Below are 14,444 nucleotides of genomic sequence, written 5' to 3'. Positions count from 1 at the left end.
AAACTAAAGGACTGTGATTGACAATGTTTGCTGATAACTCCAAACTGGGAGTGATCATTGAAACCCCTAGCAATGTCAACATCCTGCAAGAAGGTCTTATGCAGATTAATGACTGGTGCCAAAGTCATGCTCTTAAACTTAATGCAAGAATGTGTTATCATCCCCTTTGGCAAGGGAGATGTTCCTGCAATCTACCACATCAATAGCAATACCCTAAGCACACAGTCAGTGATGAGAGATCTGGGCACAAAGGTCGACAGCAACTTTGATCACCATATCTCCACAGTGGTAAGAAGGGCATTTTGTATTGCTCATCTCATAAGTAAAGGCATTGCCTCCAGAAAAAAGAGGTTATAACCCCCCTGTACTCTTCCCTCATTAGTACAATAATAGAGTAGAATGCTCCTTTTGGTATGTTCCTTTCCAAACAACTGCACAACTGAAGAGACCACAAAGGTTCCTTACAAAGAAAATTCAGGGTTTTCATGATCTGCCTTATGTGAACAAACTGAAATCATTGTCACTTTACTCTGTGTCATACAGACTGCTCAGAGGTGACTTGTGCCTTGCATATAGAGCAATCTCTGACCCAGCTTTAATGGAAATGCTGGACATTCGAAAGTCAAATGGTACATGGATCACTCGCCCAAAGGACCTTAACCTGGTATGTGACATCAACAGAACTTGCTGGAGAGAGAGATTTGTCTCACACAGGTTGCCCCACCTTTAGAACAAGCTTCCCAGTCCTGTTAAACAAAGCCCCTAGTTGGCCCTATTTAAGCATAATTTGGACAATTGGATGGGTAACCAGAAATTCACCTGGGAGGGGTCCACCTGTGTCCCTCTTGGACAGGGACAATAGGTACTGATGTTAGTGTCTGCTTGAATCAGACACCACTGGGAACATAGGTTGAACTTGGCTAGGCTTGTAAGAGCCCTGCAGTCGTTAGAGTAGTAACCTCCTATGATCCTATGAAGAGACACTAAAAATATCCAAATGAATTATGTCTTATACTATGTTAAGGAAATGCATACATTTTTAGCATATTATGTCATGTTATAAACTGTCAAACAACATTCAGATGTTGGCCTGTGACATCTCTGTCTTAAGAACTGAGAATTTATCAGCAGAAAATGTTGTAGCAAATACTTGTCTATTCAAACTCAAACAAACATTAAATGATAAAGAATGAATAAATGTTGACTGACCTTCAAATGAGTCATAAAAGGCTACAACATTTGGATGCTTCATCTTAGAAAGGAGAATAACTTCCTTCTGAGAAGCTTCTTTCTCTTTCAAAGGCATCTAAAAGAATACAATTTTAAGACAAAAGAGAACACTGCATTATTTTTTCATTAAATGTATACTTTTCGGACTCAAAATATTCCAAAGGAACTTTGCTTTAAAGCAGAACATTAGAATAGGATGGTCCATTATTTAGGGAAACAGTTTACCAAGTAACAGAGACTGTAGAACCAAGCAAAGCAAATCCACGGATATCCTTCAAAATGAAAGACAAGTATTTATTTATTTATTTATTTGCATTTGTTAACCGGGTTGGTCCAGCTGGGTAAGAATTACCCTTTTTCAGTGGAGACCCAAGGGGAAAAGCCCCAAACAGACATACAAATATATACGAATAGAGACAAATTATCAATATTACAGAGGAAAACAATATTATTATTATTGTAAAATTATTTTTTACAAAGCAGGTCTGGTTACTGTTCTAAAAATGAATAATAAAACAAAAGCTGCACTGTGCTTTTATTAAAGTGCAGATTTTCGTCTTGCTAGAGGTTTGTCCAATACCTAACCTAAATGTAATGTTGTCATACATTTTAGTGGCTTGCATACATGTGGGAGTGCAATACATTGCTTCAGTAACAGTGAGATACTTCAAGAGACCTGTGTGCAAATCAGCAAACATAAAATAAAACTAGTATGAAAAGGAATAAAAGTTAAAAATTATCTCATCAGTAATGGCGCTGCTACATTAATATTAATGAAGTTACAAATAGTGAGGAGGAAATGTGTCTTGTAGTGGCAAACTGAAAGAAAAGCAAGACCATTTTCTCCCATGCTAACAATCTCTCTCAATTTTTTCTTATGAAGAGTGCAGTGCTATCTGTTGCCTACAGGTTAGCATCTGAGGGATGTATTAACTCAACAGACACGTAGCACCTTACCAGAGTTTGTAATACTTCAGCTGTACACAGAACACCTTAGCATGTGGATGTTACATTAATTCTACTTCTCACAGAACACCTTAGTATCTGGAGATCGTATTACTTCAACCTCACAAAAACAGCTTAGCACTCTAAAGCTGTTTGAATTCTACTGATCACTGAAAAGCTTAGCATGTAGAGCCTGCAATACTTCAACCATGATAAGGTGCTTGTAAAAAGATGAGGAATGAAAAGTAGTAATCTAATATAAGCAACTACGGTGGTGGTGCTGCGGTAGCGTTGTCGCCTCACAGTAAGACATTGTCCCGTTCGATTCTCAAATAGAGCATCTTCTGTGTGGAGATATGCGTAAATGGGCGTACCTTTGTTGAAGGTTGTACGTCAGAGCTGGCAACTCGGTGCGTAAAAATCTGCTGCCAATCATTAGCGGACCGGAGTTCCACTGTGGCGACCCCTAACCGGGAAAAGCCGAAAGGCACAACAATCTAATATAAGCAAGAGGAATAGCTCATTTTTTTTCACATTTAGAAATATCACTTGATGAAATGTCTGCAGGTGGATTTAATAGTTCACATACTGTTGTCTTATTTGGGGGGCAGTGAAAAAGCATCCATAGGTAGCATTGATTCTAGCAGACAAATATGATTGTAACTACTAAGATGATCTTGAGGAAGCAGCATGATCCTGTGTGTCTGAGTAATGCTATCCTATGATACCCAGTAGTGGGAAGTAGTAGACAATGATAAGTAAGAGGAATAATGTACTATATTTTACATAAATTTACATAAAACATGGTGCACTTTTTAACAGGGAACCAGCAGTAGACATCACCTTCTTACTGCAAAGTGGCTAGTAACAATGGATCATGTTATATGCTTTTGAATACTCCAGTTCATATTCAAGCTGCTTAGAGCAAATCCACGAAAGCTGAGCTGGGGAAAGTAAATTACAACAATGTACTCTCAGTTGCTGACAAAGTACAGTTGTGTAAGTAAAAAAGAAATGAGCCGGCTTCAGGAATACAAACCACAATCCTGCAATGTTTTTGTGGGCAAGCATTCTTCTGTTGCTCATTGCTTTGCATAGCCCTTAACAGTGGAGGCCTATATGCCCAATTAACAAGAGGAGACAAATTCAGAGTTTGTCTGAAGAAGTTGGAGTATTTACTCTTACGAAAGCGCTCACAGTAAACAGCAATAAATTGTGGTTTGTGTTCCTGAAGCCGGCTTGTTTCTTTTTTACACAGTTGTGTAAGTAAACATATCATAACAGTAAATGTTTGAATGATCACTGCTATAGTAGCCTAAGCAATAAGGGTGATATTCTGCTAATTATATAACAGCCAGCTAGCTTCCAAAGTTTCGGGGCACCTTCCACGTGTCCAAACCATTAAAGACAGGTTTGGGTGCCAATCACTTCACAGCTTTCATGCCAACACAGAGAGAGAGACTAAAGCCTTGAGAAATACAATGCTAGAAAAATAATAATAAATGTTCACACCCTGGCATAAAACATACAAAGACAAGGGGATGGAGGGCGGAGTGGCTCCTGTAGCACTTTTCATTCGGACATCTACTGTTATGATAAGTTTAGCTACCTAACTGTACTCACATTCTTCATATGGATCACTGCTGTAGTAATATAAACTACATGTATGGGTAGATTATCAAAGTTTAACATGACTAGAAGGAGGAGGGATGTAGGTCTAGGAGCCCTTGGAGAAAGGTTCTAGCAAAGTCTGTCTTTGATCTGGAGAAGGAATGTAGTCCAGAGTGCTTTGTAAATGTGTACAGAAAGGACAAAGTTTCTGCTTGCAATACTTTTAAATTTAGCTCTTTCCAAAGCCACAGATGAATCCAAGGTCCTGGAAGTATGAACCTTGACCCTGCCTGGAATGGATTTCTTGTCATGGATATAACAAGAGGTAACAGCATGAGACAACCATTGGAAATAGTCTGAATGGACACAGGCTGCCCCTTTTTCTTACTATTACAAAAAAATAACAGATTACAGATCCTGAAAAATTTTGCTTTATCAAAATAGCACTCAAGTTGTCTGTAGATGTCCAAGTTATGAAATATCCTATCTCTGTCGTATCAGATTCTGGAAGGAAGAGAAGCAGATGGAAAGCTTGGCTAAAGGTAAACTTGGATACTACTACAGGCATAAGTAAAATGATTTGTTCTTAAGGAAACCCTATCTATATGGAAAATAAGATAAGGTTGACCCATCATAAAAGTTTGCAACTCTTCTTGCAGAAGGTCAAAGCAATAAGCAACAAGCAACATAGGGACACACTAGGCAAGAGAACAGAGTGACCATAAGATGCCTAGACAAATACACCTATAAGAAGAAAAACTCTTGTCACCCTTTTCAAGCACCGCAAATAGCATTCGCAGTCATGTAAAATAAAATAAAACATTCCTCTTGGCTATGTTTGACTATTACTTTTCACTGACAGGTAGCTCATAATGTCAGTCAATGAAGACTATGATGTACAATAATATCAGATGCTCAAAGAAAAATGCTTGCAAATAGTTTTGCTGTTGACATTTTTCAGCTTAAAATAAGTTGCTCTAGTTCTTTAAAATCAATAAAATTTGAATTGGAAACAAAAGACTATGGTGTTGTAATTTGCATCCAGCTAAGTAGTGTACCAAATTAGGACTGCATGCATGTAAAATAAAGTGAAGTATTCTATTAGCTTATATTTAGCTATTAGATCTTCCTGGGGGTATCACAGAATACTACTTTTCAGATAATTAAGACCATGTTGGTGTATACTGCTTCCATAAATATCAGTTTAGGTGCATTTAGTGAATAACATTTCTTCTTTCACATCTAAAGTGCTCACCTCACTGGAATGTGGTTTACATGGGCTTCCTTGTCTCAATTTTGTATATAGCTCATCAAAGGCAGACCGCACACAATTTTGTTATTACAATGTAGTTTAATAATGGTACAGATTTCACAATATTCAGTTCCACAATTAAGAAGTTTAATGTGAGAGAATGGTTTAAAGTGAATAAGTGAGGCAAAAGCTGCTTTACCTCAGTTTAAATAGTTTTACTCATATTAATCTGTGACTTATAGGTTCATACAGGGTTACTAGGCTAATGGCCCTAGAGCGCTTACAAGCCTAGCCATATCTATTCCAAGTTGCCGCAGTTGTCGGTGGTTAGGTGAATGAAGTTGGCAGAGGTAAGAGTCTATGATAGTTAATACTGACTTTGTCTGTCCAGGAGGGACATGGGCACCACTCCAGGAGTGAATTTGCAGTTACCCATCCATTGAACTAGGTTTCATTTGAAGAGGGTCAGGGAGGTACTCTTTCACGTGAATTGGAAGCTTGTTCCACAGAAGTGATGGTCTCTGGGAGATGTATCTATCTCTCCAGCATGACCTGTTCATGTCAGAGGCTAGAATAAAATCTGAGTGACCCTTATGAAATTTGATTTACAAATGTGTAGCATTTCCATTAGGACCAGGTCAGAGACTGCCCTGTAAGCCAGGCTGAGGTCACCCATTAGCAAACTGTAGGAGACAGAATACAGTGACTTTCAATCTTTCCATGTAGGACTTGTTTGGAGTATCCTGTATTTTCTTGGTGAGAAACCTGTGTGGTCTCACCAACTGTTGCAGGTGTCTGATGAGGTGCATGCAAAACGAGGATTGTACTCAATTATTGGTCTAATGAGGGGCAAGTATAAGGGAATCGTAACATCCTTGGATCTAGATGCAATGCCTTTACTTATAAGATGCGCCACATAGAAGGATTTCCTTACTACTGTGCATACATGGTGGGAAAAATTCAGATTGCTATCAACCTGAGAACTGAGATCACGTACCACTGGGTCTACATTTCGGGGGTGCTGTCTATAATGTAATTAGCAGAAATGTCAGCTTTCCCAAAAGGAATAATAATGCATTTTTTGCATTTAGCTTTAATCATGGCTTTGGCACCAACCATTTTTCTGTGTTAACCCTTTCTACAATATATGAACACTGCTGTGGGACTTGATGATTTCTCCCAATTTGCAATCATCAGCGAACTTAGTCAGCCAAAGGTCATCTAATTTTGACGGAACTTCTGAGAAATAAATTCTGAAAAGTAAGTGGCTCAGAAAAGAACCCTGTGGTACTCCACTGATGAGGTGACTGGTCATTTGCTAGAGGTGAAATCACCCACTTTGACAGTACATGCCCTGTCAGTGAGCCCACTGGCTACCCATTTCATGATGTAAAGGTTACTTCCCAATTGGGACAGCTTTTCTATAATACCTGAATGGAGGACTGTGTCAAATGCCTTGGCTAGGTCAAGATAGGCAGTATGCATTATCTTTCCCTCATCCAGGTAACTCTTTCTCGAAGTCAACCATGTTTAACAGGCATAATCTTCCCTTGACAAATCTGAACTGGGTTGGGTCCAGAGTTTGCCTATGTCCTTGTTAATAAGTGACATAATGATTCTATCCACAGCCTTGCAGATGAGAGTGGTCAAGCTTATAGGCCTATAATTCCCAGCATCAGTTGATGGTCCCCCTTTGTGCAGAGGGATTACTGTTGCTGTCCTAAATTCTACTGGAACATAGCCAGTTAGCCGTCTGTGGTTAAACAGAGATCTGAGTGGGGTCTGCTAGGTCATGTTTTAAGTTGGTTAAAAGGCAACCTGGGATGCTGTCTTGTCCCATTGATGACATGTTTTTGGCTTTGGAGAGCACAGAGATGACCTGCTCTCTTGAGATAATAGGTTGAGGAATGGTGGTAGGTATACATTGGGGAATGAATGGAGGGAACAGGGGGGTGAAGTTTGCTCCAAAACTGTCAGCTAGCATGTTAGCTATGACCTCCAGTTGAGAATGGGTTCCCTTTTAGATTTCAGACATAGTTAAAGAATGCCTTGCGATTATCCTTGGCCAGGGAGGCTATTTCTGCATTGTAATTAGCTTTGGAGGCCTTGACAAGATCTCTAATTTGCTTGTTTAAACTAGAGAGAGATTTCTTCCTCAACTGAGCCAGTTCCCTCTTGTTTTTGGACATTAGTTTCTTTCTTTTATTATATAGCCTGTTTATACTAGGGGTACACCAGAGTGGCTTATTTTTTTTTTTTGGCAAGACCTGGTTTTAATCAAGTCAGGTACAGCCGATTCTATACAACCACTTAAGTGGTTAAACAGGGCATTGGTGTGCATCTCTGCATAGATGTATATGTGTTTTGTCTTCAAGGGGGCTTTGAAACTTCTTATACTATCACTTAGCAGGAGGTAATTTGACTTTGAAAAATTCTTAAGCATTTTGGAGCTTGATGGGGTATCTGGTCTTATAGTTACAATGAACGAGACTAACTTATGGTCCTATCATACACCAATAAGGACATCACACACGGGGGGGGGGGGGGTGTTGCAATGTTAGTGAGTACTAAGTCCAAGATATTTGAGCCTCTTCTTCATGTGCTGACTAGCTGATTCAGAACCTCTGAGACATCATGTTTGTGGTCAAGTATGTTTCGCAGTCAATGGCAGGATAATTAAAATCACCCATGATTAAGGAGTTGGGCTGTATGGCAAGTGACTCCAGTAAGTTCAGGTACACAGTATGCTTTTACTGGTTCATCGTAGGGGACCTACAGTTAGCTATGATGTGGAAGGAGGTTTTGTCTATAGTTAATTGGACATGGAGTAGCTCAAGAGAGTCATACTGTTTGACCAGTCTCAAGGTTTATTTATCCTTAATGAAAATGGATACCCCCTCTTCCTTTGATTTTTTTCACACTCAGTTTGTGGTCTGAATGTGTGGAAGACAATGTAGTGCTGCACAGACAAGGTGCTCTGTAGGCCTTTGAACCATATCTCAGTGACTGCATAAACATCAGCATTTTCCAAAGTGAGGAGTGCTTCTGGGGAGTGCAGTTTCTTGTTTAGACTCCTAGCATTAAGCAGCAGTACCTTGAATTTATCTAGAAAGGATTTTCTTACATTTGGAGTTTGGTTATTTTGACAATGTCTAAAAAAAAGGCACACTAGAGGTGTCTAATGGTTTTGCCAGTATCCAAAAGCCTAGAGGAGACAGGTGCATACCATCTCTGGCAAACCAGCATGGCCTGTCAACCATGTCTTCCCAGGCTGACAGATAATGAATCCCCTTGGACAGGTGCAAACTATCTCTGGCAAAGTAGCATGGCCTGTTGACCATGTCTTCTCAGGCTGACAGATATCGGATCCCCTTGGATTGACACCAGAATCTAAGTCAATTATTAAAATCAATCATTTTTTTTTGTATTGTGGCATCATCCTTGGAGAAGGTAGAATACTTGCTTAAGGCTAGGCTTATGCCTGCATGTGACCCATAATCTGAGAGCTCAGTCATGTCTCTTTTCATATAGTCCAATGACTATATGAAAATAGGCACGTCTCAAGTCATTTACCCCCACATGGACTATGATGGAGTCAAACTGGTACTTGCGGTTGAGTGACTTCAGTGCTTGAGTGACTTAACAGATCCTGGCACCTGACAGGCAGGTAACTGTAACCCCCTCCTTATCCAGCCTGGTGACGAGAACATCCGTGTGTCTCACAATGGAGTTACCTATGAACAATACATTAGGCTTTGTGGTGTTACACCTTATGGGCTTATTCTAGGTGCTTAGGATTTCCCTCTCTCTTCCCCCCCTTGGCTGACCTGGTGTGACTTCATTTGAACTCTACAGTTCCCTACAAAATGGTGTCTACAGGACTGCAATCAGTTTCTCTCAACATTTAAACAGACTGAACTCTACAGTTCCCTACAAAACGGTGTCTACAGGACTGCAATCAGTTTCTCTCAACATTTAAACAGATTGAACTCTACAGTTCCCTACAAAATGGTGTCTACAGGACTGCAATCAGTTTCTCTCAACATTTAAACAGATTGAACTCTACAGTTCCCTACAAAACGGTGTCTACAGGACTGCAATCAGTTTCTTTCAACCTTTAAACAGATTGAACTCTACAATTCCCTAGAAAACAGTGTCTACAGGACTGCAATCCGTTTCTCAAACATTTAAACAGACTGAACTCTACAGTTCCCTACGAAACGGTGTCTACAGGACTGCAATCAGTTTCTCTCAACATTTAAACAGATTGAACTCTACAGTTCCGGTGTCTACAGGACTGCAATCAGTTTCTCTCAACATTTAAACAGCTTGAACTCTACAGTTCCCTACAAAATGGTGTCTACAGGACTGCAATCAGTTTCTCTCAACATTTAAACAGATTGAACTCTAGAGTTCCCTACAAAGTAGTGTCTACAGGACTGCAATCAGTTTCTCTCAACATTTAAACAGATTGAACTCTACAGTTCCCTACAAAACGGTGTCTACAGGACTGCAATCAGTTTCTCTCAACATTTAAACAGATGGAACTCTACAGTTCCCTACAAAACAGTGTCTACATAACTGCAATCAGTTTCTCTCAACATTTAAACAGATTGAACTCTAGAGTTCCCTACAAAATGGTGTCTACAGGACTGCAATCAGTTTCTCTCAACATTTAAACAGATTGAACTTTACAGTTCCCTACAAAACGGTGTCTACAGAACTGCAATCAGTTTCCTCAACATTTAAACAGAGTAGGTTGCACACACAAAAAGCATTTGTTAAGCTTTCACTTACAGTGCTTTGTAATTAAGCAGGTCACCATATTGGTCAGCCAAAGGGCTCTTTGTTTCTACTTGAGTGGTTGCCTCCTTCCCCTGTAACTGAAGTAAATTGACTCTTACATTAAGAGCTGTAATACTTACCTTATAGCTTTAGGACACCTTAGGAAGCCTTGTAAACTGCAATAGCCTGACATTTGAACCAGTAACCCTTGTAAAAATTCCCAAAATTGTATACTGTTGGTCTGTCTTTCCTGCTAAACATAAGTGAAATTACAGTGCTGAGTGCAAGTAACATTAAAATTAAAGTACTGAGTGCAAATAACAGTGCTGAGTGCAGATTTTAGGCCCTTACATTCAACTTATCTCTGGTGTGGTGTCGAGTCAATCAGGGTATTCCCTGTAAACACTCCCACTGCCTTCTCTTTTCCCCCACCCCCTCTTTCCTCAAACAGGTTAAACTGCTACAATTCAGTACAGGCATCATTTTCAAATCTAGGTGCTTAGGATTTCCCTCTCTCTTCCCCCCCTTGGCTGACCTGGTGTCACTTAATGTAAGTTTCTTCATTGGATGGATCTTTTACTGTTTTTTGTGTAACTGAATGACCTGCTGCTAAATTCTGATTCTGCACAGACTGCTCTATTTTTTTCAGAGGCTCTATAAGTAGCTAGTGACTTTATTGAATTTCTGTGGTAATATTTGTGTTTAAACTGAACCTGTACCTAGAGAAAGTGTATAATCAGAGCTCCTCCTTGCTGCATGTGTTTTTTAATGTTTAAATTGCACACACACATTAAAGAAGTGCTTTTATGACTTGAATAACTTGGGCTAGCTATACCTAAAGTGCTTTTACTGGCAATTTTCCAGTTGTACAATTGTGAATAATTGATTTAGTTTTTCTGGTATATCTTTAAAATCTAGCAAGTGTTTTACTGCATTGCTCTCTTGCTTAGGTTTCTTATCTATAAATCTTAGTTCATTCTGAAGTATGCTACTTTACCCTCCCACCAAACCTTTCTGAATGCATTATTATGTAATAACTGCCTGTTGTTGCCTTCATGCTTACCCTAGAATCTTTGCTTTTCTCTTTTTCTAGTTGAACTCTACAGTTCCCTACAAAACGGTGTCCACAGGACTGCAATCAGTTTCCTCAACATTTAAACAGAGTAGGTTGCACACACAAAAAGCATTTGTTAAGCTTTCACTTACAGTGCTTTGTAATTAAGCAGGTCACCATATTGGTCAGCCAAAGGGCTCTTTGTTTCTACTTGAGTGGTTGCCTCCTTCCCCTGTAACTGAAGTAAATTGACTCTTACATTAAGAGCTGTAATACTTACCTTATAGCTTTAGGACACCTTAGGAAACCTTGTAAACTGCAATAGCCTGACATTTGAACCAGTAACCCTTGTAAAAATTCCCAAAATTGTATACTGTTGGTCTGTCTTTCCTGCTAAACATAAGTGAAATTACAGTGCTGAGTGCAAGTAACATTAAAATTAAAGTACTGAGTGCAAATAACAGTGCTGAGTGCAGATTTTAGGCCCTTACATTCAACTTATCTCTGGTGTGGTGTCGAGTCAATCAGGGTATTCCTGTAACCACTCCCACTGCCTTCTCTTTTCCCCCACCCCCCTCTTTCCTCAAACAGGTTAAACTGCTACAATTCAGTACAGGCATCATTTTCAAATCTAGGTGCTTAGGATTTCCCTCTCTCTTCCCCCCTTGGCTGACCTGGTGTCACTTAATGTAAGTTTCTTCATTGGATGGATCTTTTACTGTTTTTTGTGTAACTGAATGACCTGCTGCTAAATTCTGATTCTGCACAGACTGTTCTATTTTTTTCAGAGGCTCTATAAGTAGCTAGTGACTTTACTGAATTTCTGTGGTAATATTTGTGTTTAAACTGAACCTGTACCTAGAGAAAGTGTATAATCAGAGCTCCTCCTTGCTGCATGTGTTTTTTAATGTTTAAATTGCACACACACATTGAAGAAGTGCTTTTATGACTTGAATAACTTGGGCTAGCCATACCTAAAGTGCTTTTACTGGCAATTTTCCAGTTGTACAATTGTGAATAATTGATTTAGTTTTTCTGGTATATCTTTAAAATCTAGCAAGTGTTTTACTGCATTGCTCTCTTGCTTAGGTTTCTTAGCTATAAATCTTAGTTCATTCTGAAGTATGCTACTTTACCCTCCCACCAAACCTTTCTGAATGCATTATTATGTAATAACTGCCTGTTGTTGCCTTCATGCTTACCCTAGAATCTCTGCTTTTCTCTTTTCCTAGTTGAACTCTACAGTTCCCTACAAAATGGTGTCTACAGGACTGCAATCAGTTTCTCTCAACGTTTAAACAGAATAGGTTGCACACACAAAAAGCATTTGTTAAGCTTTCACTTACAGTGCTTTGTAATTAAGCAGGTCACCATATTGGTCAGCCATAGGGCTCTTTGTTTCTACTTGAGTGGTTGCCTCCTTCCCCTGTAACTGAAGTAAACTGACTCTTACATTAAGAGCTGTAATACTTACCTTATAGCTTTAGGACACATTAGGAAACCTTGTAAACTGCAATAGTCTGACATTTGAACAAGTAACCCTTGTAAAAATTCCCAAATAAGTGAAATTACAGTGCTGAGTGCAAGTAACATTAAAATTAAAGTATTGAGTGCAAATAACACAGTGCTGAGTGCAGATTTTAGGCCCTTACATTCAACTTATCTCTGGTGTGGTGTCTTGAGTCAATCAGGGTATTCCCTGTAACCACTCCCACTGCCTTCTCTTTTCCCCCACCCCCTCTTTCCTCAAACAGGTTAAACTGCTATAATTCAGTACAGGCATCATTTTCAAATCTAGGTGCTTAGGATTTCCCTCTCTCTTCCCCCCTTGGCTGACCTAGTGTGACTTAATGTAAGTTTCTTCATTGGATGGATCTTTTACTGTTTTTTGTGTAACTGAATGACCTGCTGCTAAATTCTGATTCTGCACAGACTGCTCTATTTTTTTCAGAGGCTCTATAAGTAGCTAGTGACTTTACTGAATTTCTGTGGTAATATTTGTGTTTAAACTGAACCTGTAACTAGAGAAAGTGTATAATCAGAGCTCCTCCTTGCTGCATGTGTTTTTTAATGTTTAAATTGCACACACACCTTGAAGAAGTGCTTTTATGACTTTAATAACTTGGGATAGCTATACCTGAAGTGCTTTTTCTGGCAATTTTCCAGTTGTACAATTATGAATAATTGATTTAGTTTTTCTGGTATATCTTTAAAATCTGGCAAGTGTTTTAATGCATTGCTCTCTTGCCTAGGTTTCTTAGCTATAAAATTACCTTATAGCTTTAGGACACCTTAGGAAACCTTGTAAACTGCAATAGCCCTACTACGTTCGCCCTCACTACGCTCAGGATCTCTTCGCTCCCCTCCCTGCCCCTAATTCCCTCCTGCCCCCAGTACCTCTAAATTTATAGTACTATAGCCACTCCCCCACTTTCTAGATCCTTTCTGCTTTCATCTGGGATAATTCCACTCACCCCATTCTACTACCTACATTTTAATAGCACCTATTAGCTTTCATCTGGCATTCTCCCATCCCACTTCCAGTACCTTTACCTCACCACTCTATCTTCTGGTGTTGCATCACCAGGTAAAACAGTTCCTTAACTCACTAGCTGAATCACAGATAATGATATACTCCTCTTTACTACCCCTCTTGTTCACACCATACCTCCTTACCTTGTATGAAAACCAGTTTCTCACGGGATTTCAGGTCCCAAAAGGCCATACTATCACCCCAGCTGTAAATCCTTCCACCTTCAACCATACTTACAGTACCAGATCCTATCCAACATCTTGTTCAGTCTATCAACATCTCAACCCCAGGCACATTATCTCTAGATCCAAACACTACCACAAACTAATAAACAAATTCCTGAAGTTCATCACCAAGTATAGACTCAACCTAATACTTGGTGGTGATATTCACCCCAACCCTGGCCCACTCACTTCAGATACACATACCCCCCTCTACTTGCAATCTAAGCTACAAACCTGCAATTAATAGGCCAACTAACTCTCTCCTGGTCTGTCATCTCAATATTAGAAGCATTAATAACAAGGTACATGAATTGCATGCACTTCTGGATGTCCACTCCCCTGAGATTCTCTGTTTATCTGAAACCTGGTTAAAACCTAACACTAAAGACAATGAAGTGTTACCACCTGGGTACAACATACACTGGCTGAATCATGCTTAGAAGAAGGGGGGGGGGTAGCTGTACTCTATAAATCTGAGTTGAATGTCACTATAGATGTAATACAACCTCCTCAGATTAATAACTCAGAGATTCTTGCCACCAAATTGCAACTTAATAAAAATAAATGCATTAATATCATCTGTATGTACATTCCCCAGGTAACAATATATCTACATTTGAAGATATCCTGCAATGGCTATCATGCCACTACCCCCAAGAAACCCTACTACTCGGAGACTTTAACATAGACTGGGGCACCTGTTCCTCAGAATCCCCAACCACCCATATTAACCTGCATGCATTTAAACAAATCATATCCACCCCTACCATGATAGCTAAACCCAACCAAAAAGAAAGTATACTTGACTGG

General features: G+C 39.5%; 1 protein-coding gene across 4 annotated transcripts in view; it reads right to left on the bottom strand.

The window, feature by feature from the left end:
- The window catches only part of LOC122801936 (serine/threonine-protein kinase Nek5-like), a 626,240-nt gene that overhangs the window by 500,780 nt on the left and 111,016 nt on the right, over positions 1–14,444 (bottom strand). For 3 of the 4 annotated variants that reach the window (XM_044071668.1, XM_044071669.1, XM_044071670.1), the window contains exon 3: positions 1,210–1,306. The exons of the other annotated variant lie outside the window; for it this stretch is intronic. In XM_044071668.1, the coding sequence (XP_043927603.1) occupies positions 1,210–1,306 (97 nt within the window). The remainder of the gene's footprint in view (positions 1–1,209; positions 1,307–14,444) is intronic. 4 annotated transcript variants of the gene reach the window in all.

The sequence above is a fragment of the Protopterus annectens genome, chromosome 5.part0 (assembly GCF_019279795.1).
Source record: "Protopterus annectens isolate FY-2018-M chromosome 5.part0, PAN1.0, whole genome shotgun sequence".
NCBI classification, from domain to species: domain Eukaryota; kingdom Metazoa; phylum Chordata; order Ceratodontiformes; family Protopteridae; genus Protopterus; species Protopterus annectens.
Note: the sequence above shows the minus strand (reverse complement) of the source record. Positions and strands in the feature narration are given on the sequence as shown.